The following is a 13,978-nucleotide window of genomic DNA, read 5'->3' on the forward strand; positions in this document are numbered from 1 at the left end:
CACTGACCAAATTGTTTGACCATGTTCCATAAATTATTTTTCCATGGTCTGACCATTGACAGATTAAGTTATTTCTCCATGTTCTGACCAGAGAGTCACGGTATAAACTCAATTTTAATTTGAGTAGTATAGTTATTTTTTTGGAGCTAAACTAGGCATGGTCATGTAAACATTTGGAAGAGGTAAGTTCCTATTTTCTTTATGAGTGTTGTCAAATGCAAAACAAAATATCAGAATGTGTGAGAAAATGTATTATATATATCACAATAATCATCAACATTATTCAACAAAGCACATTCATATATAATTTTGTTCATTTTCAATATTTTTTTCAGAGATTTGTAATCATAAATATCATAATTGCTGCTTTAAACAATATTTTCAAACTAAACATCAGTCTGTAAAGCTACTGTAGTGGCAGACACAGGAATCAACCATATTAAGTTGTGATTATGGTAATTAATATTCCTGGGGTTTCTGTACAACACTATCTGTCTGTATGACTTAGGCCTACTGACTGTTCCTCGGAGAAGTTCTCAGACATCTCCGCTTCAGCTCCTCCTTTAACGAGGATTTTCTTGTGATTTTCATTCCTTGCAATTTCTTTTAATTTTTCTAAATCTGTGTGTTTTAAATTTATATAAGTCACTGTCTGGTTAAATAGTTTCTTAAGCTGTCTACACTATCAAACTATTTTGATGTGTGATGTTCCCAAATATGGTAGTGATATGACATCATCATGTCCATATATGGGCACATCACATTTTTTGTCACAAGGTTTGATAGTGTAGACAGAGCTTTAAAATCATGGCTTATTGAGAAGTGTTTATCTTGGTCTTCGTTTAAATTGTTTGCAATTGTATTTATTAAAATCTGCTATAAGCTCAAATATGCAATGTTGGGTCTCGAGAATTCCCAAAATAGAATCATGGGGTCACTGCAAAAAAGGTTGCGGAACGCTGACATACAGTATCTGCTTCTTACCTAAGAGTATGCCTGTCTGTATGTGGAAACCACAATGTTGTATAAAGTATTAACCACAATACATGTTTTGTATAATCGCTATGCTATTTAATATTTAGGCATAATAAATAAAATTACAATAGTATAGTACATTTTCCACTTCTCTACACTGGTATTTTCCAATTGATTCAACAATTTCCCATAGGAACGTATAAAAACGTAAAACTAATTTATTACATAAAACATAACCAAACTTTTTTCTTCACACTTGATAACAAGTAATTTGTTACGACAAAAATGTAATAACATCTATCTACAGTATCTACTGTATAGTGCAGAAATTATGTTTTTATTATTTTAAACCAACTGCAAAATAATCAGAGAACCAGCAATCGCGTGACTAAATACATTAATCACCTATCACATTCATGGAGGAATTATTATGGGCCAATTAGATAGGCTAGTTTGATCATGAAATAGATACAGTGGCCATTTTGAATAATGCCTTTCCAGTTAACTGTCTATAGTTATATAATACAGTACTATGTTTTTACCTCTATCATTTTATGGATAAAGATTTCATTTAGCTTAATAACAATTATTGTAAATAATTGAACTTTATGCTATCTAGGTCATCAATTCACATGATAAATACAAAATACTGTATTCAAAACTCAATGGTAAAAAATAAAACCCATGCTAAGATGATTACAAAATTAATTATTGTTTGTTTTATTTAGTTTACATTACGTTGTACATTATAAACATTATCAGTGACTTTATAATTTTGTGAAGGGCTGAAATTAGCATTTTAAAATGAAAACAGAAAAGCTGACAATATATTAAAACAGTAAAACAATAGGATTTTACCATAACTACCTTTGTCAGTAATTTAATGAGAATCACATCATCAATTGTGACATTTTAGTCAAGTTTTCAAGCTCAACACAAACTTAGGAAACTGTTAAAGCAATTAAAATGAAAAAAACATGCACCAAAATCACTGCATTTGGAAAAATGAAATTTATGGCAAGATTTATAATTTAAAAAATTACAAGTACAAACTAGGTTGAGGAAGAACACAATACACCAGTTTTAAAATGTATTTTTTTAAATAATTAAATTCAAAGTTTATACTTTATATAACTGTGCAAAATAAGGAAATTTTGCATTTCATATAGCCTTCAAATTTACATACCAATGTTTAGATGTTTTTCCAGCTGTAGTTCTAATTGTTAGTAGAGAAATGAGTATACTGTAGTTATTATATTCCATTGACTATCCCAAAGGAAACTACTATATAATAATAATAAAATCCTCTTTTCAATATTGCGTTAAACTTCATAATTCATTAAAATAATCAAACAATGTTAAGTAAGTGACTGCACATACATGCATTAGAATTTACATTTCTGTGTTTGTGAAGATAGAAATAAAATTTTAGGTCAAAATGTGAATCAACAGTTTAACATTGCTGCTAACATTAACTCTTATCAATAGTTCACAAAGTATGTCATGTGAATAGGACCATAATGATGATTCACAAGGTATTTCATGTGAACAGGACCTTCGAAATGATGATTCACAAGGTAATTCATGTGAACAGGACCTTCATAATGATGATTCACAAGGTATTTCATGTGAATAGGACCTTCATAATGATGATTCACAAGCTATTAGAAGACTCATTATCAGAAGTATTCATTTCACTTCAAAGGTCAATCTTTAATGACCTGCATTGACCTTTTACATAACACACAGTTGATCCAATTCCTTATAATAAACAGCTATTCCTATTGTGTGTAGAACATAGGCTTCGTTCTTCACCTCAATGGTAACTCTGGAGCATTTTTTACTGCATCGTATGCCTTCTTGTCCTCTTTCTTAACACATAATGTGATTCCACCTTTATAACAGGCAGGTATCTGTACATGAGTAGTACGCCGTTGCTTGAGAGGCTTGTAATAGTACCGTCTACTATAATCTTCGTGGGGTTTCGGGGCACTTTGCTCTCTCATTACATTCACAACTTGCCCTGTAATGCAAAGAAATTTGATTTACATGTTTATGAATGCATCTGTTGTATTGAAAAGTGGTTGCACACAGTGGCGGATCCAGGATTATAGGGAATTAGGCATTGAAACAACACTTACCTAACACATTCATTTGTATCCACCTGGAATCATTATCAGGTGGTTGTTTCAGATCACCTAGCCTAGATCGCCTATCCCATCGGTTTACCACCTCCTCTCTGGCAACCTAAAGAAAACAGTTAAGTGGAACAATAATCAGTAAAGCTCTGTCTACACTATCAATAGTTTGTTAGTGTGATGTGCCCAAATACGGTAGTGATATGCTTAAATATGGTAATGACTCATCATCATGATGTCCATATATGGGCACATCACATTTTTTTGTCAGATAAAGTTTGGTAGTGTAGACAGAGCTTAAGATGAAAATATTTCTATTTGATTGACCGAAGAAAGAATAATGAATGGCCAATACGTTTCTCTGTGCCACTGGTAACTGTCTAAATTCTGAGTTTTGTTACCGGTCATAGCTTTGACGTTTGATTCCAGATGAAAGCTGCTGATTAATCGAATAAAGCTTAGAAATGAGTGTCTTGGGAGAATATTTTCATTTGTTAAAAGTCTTACCATTTTCTATATTAAATTCGGCTTGGCTTCACTCACTGAATACTGTCAATTTTTAAAGCTCACAAAATATTCTACACACTCAACTTATCACCATTCATTATTATGTGAGTGAAAAATTAATTAAGTTTTAAAATTCAATGCTTACTAATAATACTGAATCACTGCGTAATTGTGTCTCTATTTTGTTATAACTTAATGTTATGTTAGGTGTACACAAGTACACTTGATGCTCATCCAATCCGTAAATCATCTGATGGTGCCACTCATGAGGAATCGGACAATCAGAATCAATTCCAACTTGTGGATTGAAAGATGCAATTGGAACCACACCTGTAAAGAAATTAAAATGTTACTATACAATCTTCCAAGTAAAGTATAAGGCATTTACATGTATACTGAAATCGGTATATCACAGCAGGTGGGAAAATGAATGATTTCCAAATTAAAGTTTAACTCATTTAAAATTGCAATCCAATAACACAACTAAATTTTACATTTGTAAATTTATTAAACATTTCTCTTTTGTATATCTTGAAATATGTATATTTAAATGAATTGTCAACCATCATTTCTTTTCATTTTAATACCAATAACTAACATAAAGTGTTAATTAATTAATTAACCTGATGATGATCAAATAAAGATCGAAAAGTTTAAACATGGCTTGCCCCTCGATATTTTGATTAATGATGACCTATGACCTAAGCATTGTCTTGGTCTTCGTCTGAACATTGTGTTGAGAAATCAAGTAACAGTACAATGACTGTGTAACTTGACTGTAATTAGTTGTTAGAAAAGCTGCCTATTCTCATTATTCTTTGCTACCCTTACCTAATGATATCCATTCTTTTAGCCATTTGTAAAGATTAACACTCCTTTGTGGAAAAAAAGGAAAAAACCGTGAGAACATTTCATTATTTGAATGTTTGGATAAGGTAGCTATGATATCCTCAGGAACTCCAAAATGCTTGCGACTGGAAATAAGAAATTTTGGAACTGTTGAACAGTTCTCCTTGATGTATTGTGTTAAGTTCTGTTCATCCTTTATGTTTGGGTTGTATCCCAACGCCACCTGAAAATAAAGAAAACATCATTTATCCCCTGTTTATCTATTAAATATACTATATTACAACATTGTGATGAGACATTAGAGGAGTGATTGTCAGGATTACACTATTAATATTATTCTCATGGCAGAAGAAACATTCTTTTATTTGTACTTGTCTTACATAAAATAAATAAAAAATTATCTTAGTAATTTTGAAAAGGACTGAGAATGTTTAGGCCTAGCCTACAGGTAGTACTGTAGATGAAAAAAATTTGTTTGTTTGCTTGGTAGGATTGGCCAAAAAATTGTCATGAGTTAAGCCTAGTATTACTAGAACTTTTGCTGCTGGTCTCTAGTTTAAAAAGGGCACTTCAGGAAACAGGGGGTTCTTTTGAACACTATGAACCCCTGGCTATGGGCCTGTGCCTTCAATACTCACCAAAGCATTTCTCACAGCATTTGGTAGGTAAGGTAATGGTCCTTTATGACATTTTTGTATTCTCTCAGCCTTCCATGGTGTCCATATAAAGGCTGAGTTTTTTGGTAACTTCTCTACAGGTTTTGGTCTCTGTTTTTTAACCTAAAGTATTGCAAAAGTATAAAAATAATAAATTACTAAACTATTATCAATATTAATCAATACAAATGTTTACTAGTATTTCTCTTTCTATAGAAAACATTGTTCAATATTGGCCCACACACTATAGAACAAGTTAGGTTTGTTATTTTAACTGCAGGGGTTGATCCATGGAGGTAACTCCATAGTGATCCAGTGGGTAGCTCTAGTGCGTTCACTTTTCACCTCTTCACCTTTTGACATGAAATTATTAATACTATGCGATACCTATATTTGACAGACTATTAATAAAATATTAGCGCATAACCATTTAAAAAATTATAATTTCATCAATTTTAGCTCAAACTGTGAACTTACCCGTACAATATTATGGGTTAAAGTATTATCGTCTTTTCCTACACATTTAGTATTATTACAAATATTAATACAATCTTCAGGTAACTCGCTCTTAAGTTCATTATGTTGTACAAAAGAAGTCCTATTTGCCACATGTGCCGAAGCTGTATCTGATTGATGTATGTCTGTTAATTCATTAGAAGTGCCAAGAACATTCCTTGGATGTAAACCATCCCAAAGAGGTGCATCTGCATCATCTTTTTTCAATGCTAAAAGTCTGTCACGCAAAACATTCTCCTCAAGTTCAACTACACTTTCTGGAGATTCAATTTCTTCATCGTTTTGATTATGATTAAAATCTTCGCTATCTGGCATACATTCTCTGTCTGTATTACCAGGTTGATTTGCCTGACGTTTTCTTCGTACCACAAACTCATTATTTCTATCATTAACGTAACCTTCCAGATCACTTATTTGATCATCATTGGGTTCGTGTTCTCCTTTCAATAATGAGCGACGCCATACAATGAATGGCTGATCATGTTCTCTTTGTTGCTCCTCCTCATCCATTGTTTCTTCTCCAACATCCTCATTTTGTAAACTATGCCAAGTACTACAATTACTCTTTATACAAGGTTGTTGCTCGCTTTTATTACACGAAGAGGCTTCATTGGCTAATTGCTCTTCTTGGAAACACCAACATGCTCCTTCAGTTCCTGCAAAAGCAAGATCATCAACAGCAAAACTAGGATTGGATTCTATTACATCCGACAATTCTTCCTCACTGGCTATTAAATCTTCCTGTATTAGATCTCCTACAACAAAGTTACTAGGCCTCAGCGGCAATTCATCTTCTTCGTAATCTAATTCAAGGTCATCTTGTTCCTCCTCTCCAAACTCTGCCTGTAGTACTTCTTCAAAACGTAGTTCTTCCTGTCGACGTTCATCAAGTCTTCTCAACTGCAATGCCATTTGATCTTTTACCTCTTGCAAAAGAAGCCTTTCTTTGCTATGTTTTTCATCCTCTTGGTCATTATTAGATTGATCCCGAATACCACCAGTAGCCATACCAAAATATTGTCTCTGGTTTATAGATATGTTGTCATTTTTAATGGACATCATGCCATCTTCCGAAAGATGACAGTTCCGGACACCTTCTGACAGAAATGATGATGCACTGTTGCATGTGCTGCTAACGTTTGGATGATCTTCAGTACTTAAAAATGGGCTTGACTGATTATGGGAGACTGACGTGGAAAACATTTCATTAATACCCTTGTTTTTAGAATCCTTATACTCTCTATGCATGCTCTCCAAATGATGATTAAACCCATACTCTGTACCAGAGACATTAGACATGTCTTCTAGACTATTTTCATCATCAGTCCTATTAAAGGAATTAGGTTCAACATGTTCACCTTCTGAAATAGATTGCCTAAAAGAAGGTTGATGTGGCACCACCTGAAAAGAATTCATTGAAACTCTACCAAACGAGGCATGAGTTGCTTCCAAAGATATTGGCTGCTCATTCAACTTATTACAGTCATGACCAGTAGCTAATGATTGTCGACAAGGTCTGTGAGTATCAAGATGTTCAGAACACTCAGAAAAATCTCCAACAAAATTGGTACTATGTTGGAAGTCGGAATGATGTCTTAAAAGTTCATTAAAAGCTCCATCATTATTGCCATTCCTACATAAATTATCATTGTTAATCAATGTATAATTTTCTGGTAAATAATCAAGAAAAGACATAGAATTATTATCAATAAATCTTTCTTGTTCGTCTTCATCAAATTCTGGTGCTATTGTTTGTGGCATGTCCCAAACGTCAAGACAGCCATCATCATCTCCATCATCCATTGGTAGATTCTTAACCTCATCATTATTTGATTCATCTTCACGTTCGCTGACATCATCACAAACATCTGCCTCTAGTCCTTCATCACTGTCATCTGATGAATTCGCTCCTGGAACACAGGTTGGCGTCGCTCCTGATGATGTAAGCAAACGGTTTCCCATCTCTACATTCATAACCATATCACCAACAATATCAGATGATGATGATGACGATGAAGAAGAGTTATCCTGAGTTCCTGCATCAAGGTCACTATCAACATCATCACCCTTGTCCTCACAAACAACATTATTTTCTTGCTGCTCTGAAAAATGTTCAAGTAACAAGTTATTTAGTTCAACTTCAAGATCACTGTTTTTATGACTTTGTCTTTCATCAAAATCTTCAACTTCTCCTGAAATGACATTAAGAACTGATTCTGTAGCATCTGCACAACATCTACGATTTTCTTCTGAAACCGCATCAGAAGGATCTAAATTGTTCTGAAATATTTCTGAAGTTCTATATTCATTTAAATAATCCTGATTGACTACAGCATCTTCTTCCACAGAATGATGTCCATTTTGAACGAACTCTTCCCTAAAATCCTCATTTAAATGTTCGGAGGTATTGATGTCTTGTTGAGGCAACACATTTGATTGGAGTCTAAATGTATCTCTTCTTTCATGTGGTGTGCTCTGTGTATCAAATTGATTTTCATCAATTTCATAAGGCAAGGTATCTGGCAGAGATGTACAGTTGCTTAAATTACTATCAGAAGTGCCAATGTGGTTTATATGTTCATTCTTTGTTTGCACATCATTGTTAGAAGTTACATCTGCAGAGGTTACATGATCTGCAGAAGTTCCATTTGTCATTTGTGGCATTAACCTGTCTCTACTATTTATGTCTGTGAGAAGGAAGCCATTTAAATGTATGGGATGATGTGATTCATTATTGGACATATCTCCATTCAAGTGATCAACACACTCTGGATCAACATGATTTCTTGCAATATGCTGTTCATTTTCAAAATCAAATGGATAATCAGTTCTGGCTTGGGAAGGAATGGTATATGACGGCCTCTCATTCAGTGTCCTTTCAATGTTCCTGTAGCCTACATGAATTTGGCTTAGAAGGCTCATCCTTGTACCGTGCCAATCTTCAGAGTTGTTGTTTTCCATAAATTGAATTTGAATATGTTTCTTTTTTGTACCATTTGTTTGCGAGGATTCCGATAACTCATCTCTTATACCACCATTCTCTTCCATATCCTGTTGTGCTGCCATTTGAGTTTATTTCAAGATTTTGGTCTGTAATAATAATATTTTAAGAGTGAAGTATTGGCACAGTTTAGAAAGGATGATTTCATTTTAAAGAATTATATATTATGCACTTGTCAATTGTATGACCCACTATACGACCCCCGGGAGAGGTGCGTCATACCATTGAATACCATGACGCACCCGTGCGTAAAAAATGTGACTTACCTTTATGTGACCATGACGCACCCATTTTGACGCACTGTGACCATGTTGTTTATGATATGGTGGGTGGTAAAGTGACGGACATTTACACACCTTGTTCATTGATGTGATGTGACGTACCATCTAGGTTTTTTGACGCACCCCTGCGTCAGTAATTATTTGTAAATGACGCACCCATGACGCACCTCTCCCGGGGGTCGTATAGTGGGTCATACAATTGACAAGTGCATTAGGCTACAGTTATGCGAGGATTGTGATTGAATGAAATTTAATAATTATATTATAGGCTTAATAAATATATTACATGTTATGTGCAATTTGTTGAACACAAAATATAATAACACAAAACATTTTATCAAATAATTATAAAACTGAAATACTTCGTGCAGTTTGAAATTTTATGCGCAATTTGAATTGAGTATTTTGATTCAAATTGCATAATTGCAAATTGTGCAAATCGTTCAAATGCGCATAACATACAGGCCTTTTTCTTCCTCTTCCATCAACCTAGTGTGCGAGCATAAAACATTACATACATAGGGCCTATAGGCAGTATACTATCTATATAATAGCATCAATATGTGCACGAAAAACAAAGAACAATTAAATAATAATAAACGTTTAATTTTAGTTTATTGTACTAGGCCTAGAACCTAGCCTACTTTACTTAGTTTAGTGTATTAGAACATAGGCCTACGCGAACTTTTATCTACTACAACTTTCGTCAGGCAATCCAGGCCTCACTATTGGCCTAGCTAGGCTAGTATAGCCGCCAAAGCATTCAATTAAATGAGCGACTTTCATTATTTCCTGTATGGAACTTGGGCCTACCACACACTTCAGACTCCCTCCGATATCTATTTAAAAAATCCTAAAAACACAGTCTACTTACAATTTATGTGACATTTTTTAGAATCTCTATTGCTTCCTGATTAATTAATCACCAAAATATGACTTTTAAATCGCATTTAAACTATGTTTACATCTGTTTTTTATTGATATTTCTTAGGCCTCTTGCCTTTAATATTTACTACTGTACATGATTTTGTGATGATGACCTCCTGCTGACCTTTCACTAACAAACAAAATGCATCATGGGAATTCACAAGAAAAAAAAAACATGGAAAAAGAGAAAGTGAGGAACAATTAAGTGAAGAGTTTAAAAAATCGTTTTTTTATTCATAATAATTTAGACTTTTACACATTGTTATGATAATAAATGTAAGTTCAATACACAGATAAAGTATAGAAATGTTTCGCTGCCATAGGTATATTGGTTTTGTGTATAATATAGTTGAGTAAAACAAGACCCATCATCGGGCCAGCTTGCTTGCCTTGCTGGCCTAGCTAGGCTTAGGCTAGGCCTGAAACTGAGTCAGAGAGCATGCAGCAGGGTAGGGAGACAGGCGGGTCAGGTTTTATAGGAGGCCTGGCCTAGTACTATAGTATTGGTAGTAAAGTCAGCCTAGACCTCGTAGTGAAGTGAACCCAGCAAGTTAATGTATTTCGGTTTGACCGGAATATTATTTGCATATTTTGGAATTTATTTAACAACTTTATAATATAGGCCCTATACAGACTATCTTAAATCTACAGTATTATAATTTGCGAGTGGATTGCGTCTATATACAAACATTATAAGCTCTTAAAAATTACGTTCTTCTTTCACCAATCTCAATAGGCCTTTTTCACGAAATGGAAGACTTCTTCAATCGATGACAATGCTGTGCAGGGAACCGTACAGTACCAACAGAAATAACATAGCACTGCGAACAAGTCAATTCGTAATTCCTTAACGGACAGACTTTAATGGACAACATTTTTACTGTAAAATGTTTCTAAAATATTAGCCTATATCTCTGTATGTATTATTAAAAAAGAAATGTGTTGATTGCTTAAAATCTAATGGAAAAAAGATGATAAAACACAGTGTACAGTTTAATAAGCATATGCACCACAATAAAATGGTGTGGACAGTATGCCTTGATGCTTCAACACTGTTTCTTTTTTATGTTGGATTTTAGGCAATCAACAATTTTTTTTTTAATCATGGCCAATCTTTTAAGAACATTTTACAGTAATACCCTCCAAACATAGTGTCCTGAAATCCCCTTCAAACGCTATGTTATTTCTGTTGCACAGCATTGTTTGTCATTGATCAAAATGTCTTCCGTTTCCTCAAAAAGGCATATTGTTTTTCTAAATTTGTAATAAAATTCTGTTGTTTATCATGCCTAGAATCACCGATATTAGGCCTCATCAATGTAAAAATCATTTTTTTTTAGAGTGCTGTATGTAATGCATAGGTATGTTACAGGCCAGGATTGCCGAGTGTGTTTTAGTAGGTAGGATCCTTATATCACACTGTATTCATCAATGTTTTGCCATATTTCAATTTGTAGATTATTAATTTACTGTGAATGACATTATATTTTACAGATCTGTGGTTTAAACAATACTACAATTACACCATTAAATAATCCCTCGATGATCAGTAATAAAAATATACAATTTTAAAAACATTTTGTACATTAACATTGAGTGTACTGTATAGACATTGTGAAATGAAGAGGAGAAAAAGTACAATTTGTTTCAATAGGTAACACAAGGTTTTATAGATATAAACATTTAGGCTGAATTAGAACATGTATATGTTCAGCTCAACTTCTTTTGTGGTGCTATTTTTGATACTGTGGACTGGGACAATAGCAATAAAATTCAATAACGATGATGTTAGCCTCAATACATCTGATAGCGTTGACGTGTTGCAGTTTTTACCTTGCCTTAGTAATGTTACCACAGATGAAGATATACCAGAATTAAAAATAGAATTTTCATCAGAACATGTTGAACATGGTAGGTTTTATACAATATTCTCTTTATTTTCAAAAAAATACTGTAATACAATACAATGTATTAATTTAATACAAAAATATATTTATGTTTACACTACAGTTAATCAAAGCTTTAAAAAATATGAATAATATATCATCTTTAGGTCAAAACAATTTTTTCCATATCTCTAATATTTTTTCTTATCGTTTTTTCTTATATTACAGTAAATACAGTTAACTTTATTTAAAACTGTAACTTTGTTTATTTTGTACTTTAATAAGTAACTGTTTATCTATAAAACTCCCCACTTCCTCTGAAAAAAATAGTGATATTTAAGTTTCTATTATTTAAAAAATATGGCCGACAGTCCTATTCATTCTTTTCATTTATTTTTTCCAAAGAATATATTGTGATATTTGACAATTACTATTCATCAAAAAGTCGATATAACTACATAGAAGCAGCAATTAAAAAGTGTCCCCAAGTGGTAACATGGAGCATACTTAAAAGGGACAATCCTGCCACTCATTATCCTAGTGATTTTGATGTTTTAAAGGTAAGGGCTAATTTTTTTTAAACTTATAATTTCTCCATGGTTGCACAGTACACTTTTCAAATTCTTTACTAAGCATAAATCATTTAACTATATTATATTTGACACATTAAAAATAAAGATTGGATACAAATTTTTGGCCATTATGTAGTTTTAGTAAAGTTATTCACTTCCACTGTGAAACAAAAATACTGATTTTAGTTCTAAAAAATAAAACTAAAATATATTCAGAAACATTTACAGTACAATTATCTTCCATACTATTAAAAAAAAAATCACAAATGTGTTGACAAATATTCAACAAAAAACTTTGTAACAATTATTTTTTAAAGGTAAAAACTGTATCTTAAGTAGTTGTGTATTAAGACTTATAAATAAAATAAAATTGTTGTAATAATAATACGAAAAGATGAATACATTTGTTGCTACTGTAACTCTGAGTTAAGTTTGAAATCTCTCATACAGTAGGTTGCTTTTTAGGCTCTATTAAGCTTTATAAAGCTCTGTCTACACTATCAAAACTTATGTGACAAACAAAATGTGATGTGCCCATATATGGACACGATGATGTCATAATTACTATTAGGCATATCACTACTATATTTGGCCACACAGCACTTTTTTTCGTCAAACTAGTTTGATAGTGTAGACAGAGCTTTAAGTTTATCCGTGTTAATTGCATTTGAACTTATATTCTATTTTTTAATTCCCTTTGTTAAAGTTGGTAAATGATGATGACAAATCTTGGTTAGATCTGTTATTGGACCACCCAGCTGTAAAACGTGTAACACCACAACGCAAGGTTATAAGAGCACTAAAAACAGTTCATGAAACAGGTTAGCATGTTCTTTTCAAACAATTTTTAAAATCTTCTACATATTTTCCCTCCACATTATTACAGTAAGGCCACCACAAATATTATTATGTTTACCCAAGTGTAGTATTGAAAATCATGTTTGTTCAAATTTGTTAATTTCAACTAAAAATGTAATGCTAGATGATTAAATTGCTTGAGCAACACTTGTTAGTTGTTTTTCCAGCCTTTATCTACCTTCCCCAGCCTCACTCCTAGTCTCCCCTTCCCCACCTCTAGTCTCTCCACCCTCACCCCAGTCTCCCCTTTCCCACCCTCACCCTATTCTCCCTTCCCCACCCTCACTCCTAGTCTCCCCTTCCCCACTCTCACTCCTAGTCTCCCTTCCCCACCCTCACTCCTAATCTCCCCTTCCCAACCCTCACTCCTAGTCCCCCTTCCCCACACTCAAGTAAATTTAATAATGGTTGTTTTCTAAGCTTGATTTTCAATACTAGTATTCATTCTATAGGAACCCTTTGTGCACTGAATATAACAATATTGCCTGTAGCTATATTACTCAATACACATAATATTGATGTATAGTTCTATGGAACAATAGTAATTGTAATTCAATTCATGTCATCTGTTACTAAAATTATAATAACAAACTTACATAAAACCTATCTAAACTGAATACAATTGCAAGGATGCTTACTTTATCAAATGAAATGTTATTTTTCCCTTGCCAGCACCAATATCTAAGCTTTGTGATAAGAACTAATATAAAAAGCATGATTTTTATTTAAAACGTCAAAATTAAATTTACTATTTTTTACTAAAGTTACTGTGCTAGTGAAAGTTGTTAATCATGGATTGGATTAATTAATTA

At 33.1% G+C, this 13,978-nt stretch overlaps 2 protein-coding genes across 4 annotated transcripts in view; one reads left to right on the top strand and one right to left on the bottom strand.

Moving 5' to 3' along the window:
* Window positions 1–1,063: 1,063 nt before the first annotated feature.
* Window positions 1,064–9,954, bottom strand: LOC144850405 (uncharacterized). Its single transcript, XM_078707677.1, has 7 exons — window positions 9,798–9,954; window positions 5,603–8,731; window positions 5,108–5,248; window positions 4,452–4,692; window positions 3,766–3,950; window positions 3,117–3,222; window positions 1,064–2,998 (listed from the first exon to the last, which is right to left on the bottom strand). Exons 2-7 carry the CDS (start codon window positions 8,705–8,707, stop codon window positions 2,787–2,789), a joined length of 3,990 nt encoding a protein of 1,329 aa, XP_078563803.1. The 5' UTR covers window positions 8,708–8,731; window positions 9,798–9,954; the 3' UTR covers window positions 1,064–2,786.
* A 66-nt stretch (window positions 9,955–10,020) lies between these two features.
* LOC144850407 (membrane-bound transcription factor site-1 protease-like) overlaps window positions 10,021–13,978 on the top strand; it is a 41,555-nt gene continuing 37,597 nt past the window's right edge. For 2 of the 3 annotated variants that reach the window (XM_078707678.1, XM_078707680.1), the window contains exons 1-4: window positions 10,021–10,126; window positions 11,345–11,761; window positions 12,142–12,296; window positions 13,015–13,129. In XM_078707678.1, the coding sequence (XP_078563804.1) occupies window positions 11,551–11,761; window positions 12,142–12,296; window positions 13,015–13,129 (481 nt within the window). In that variant the 5' untranslated portion in view covers window positions 10,021–10,126; window positions 11,345–11,550. Of the gene's footprint in view, window positions 10,127–11,190; window positions 11,251–11,344; window positions 11,762–12,141; window positions 12,297–13,014; window positions 13,130–13,978 lie in introns of all 3 variants that reach the window. The other variant, XM_078707679.1, reaches the window with a different exon arrangement.

The sequence above is a fragment of the Antedon bifida genome, chromosome 8 (genome assembly GCF_963402885.1).
Source record: "Antedon bifida chromosome 8, ecAntBifi1.1, whole genome shotgun sequence".
Taxonomy (NCBI): Eukaryota; Metazoa; Echinodermata; class Crinoidea; order Comatulida; family Antedonidae; genus Antedon; species Antedon bifida.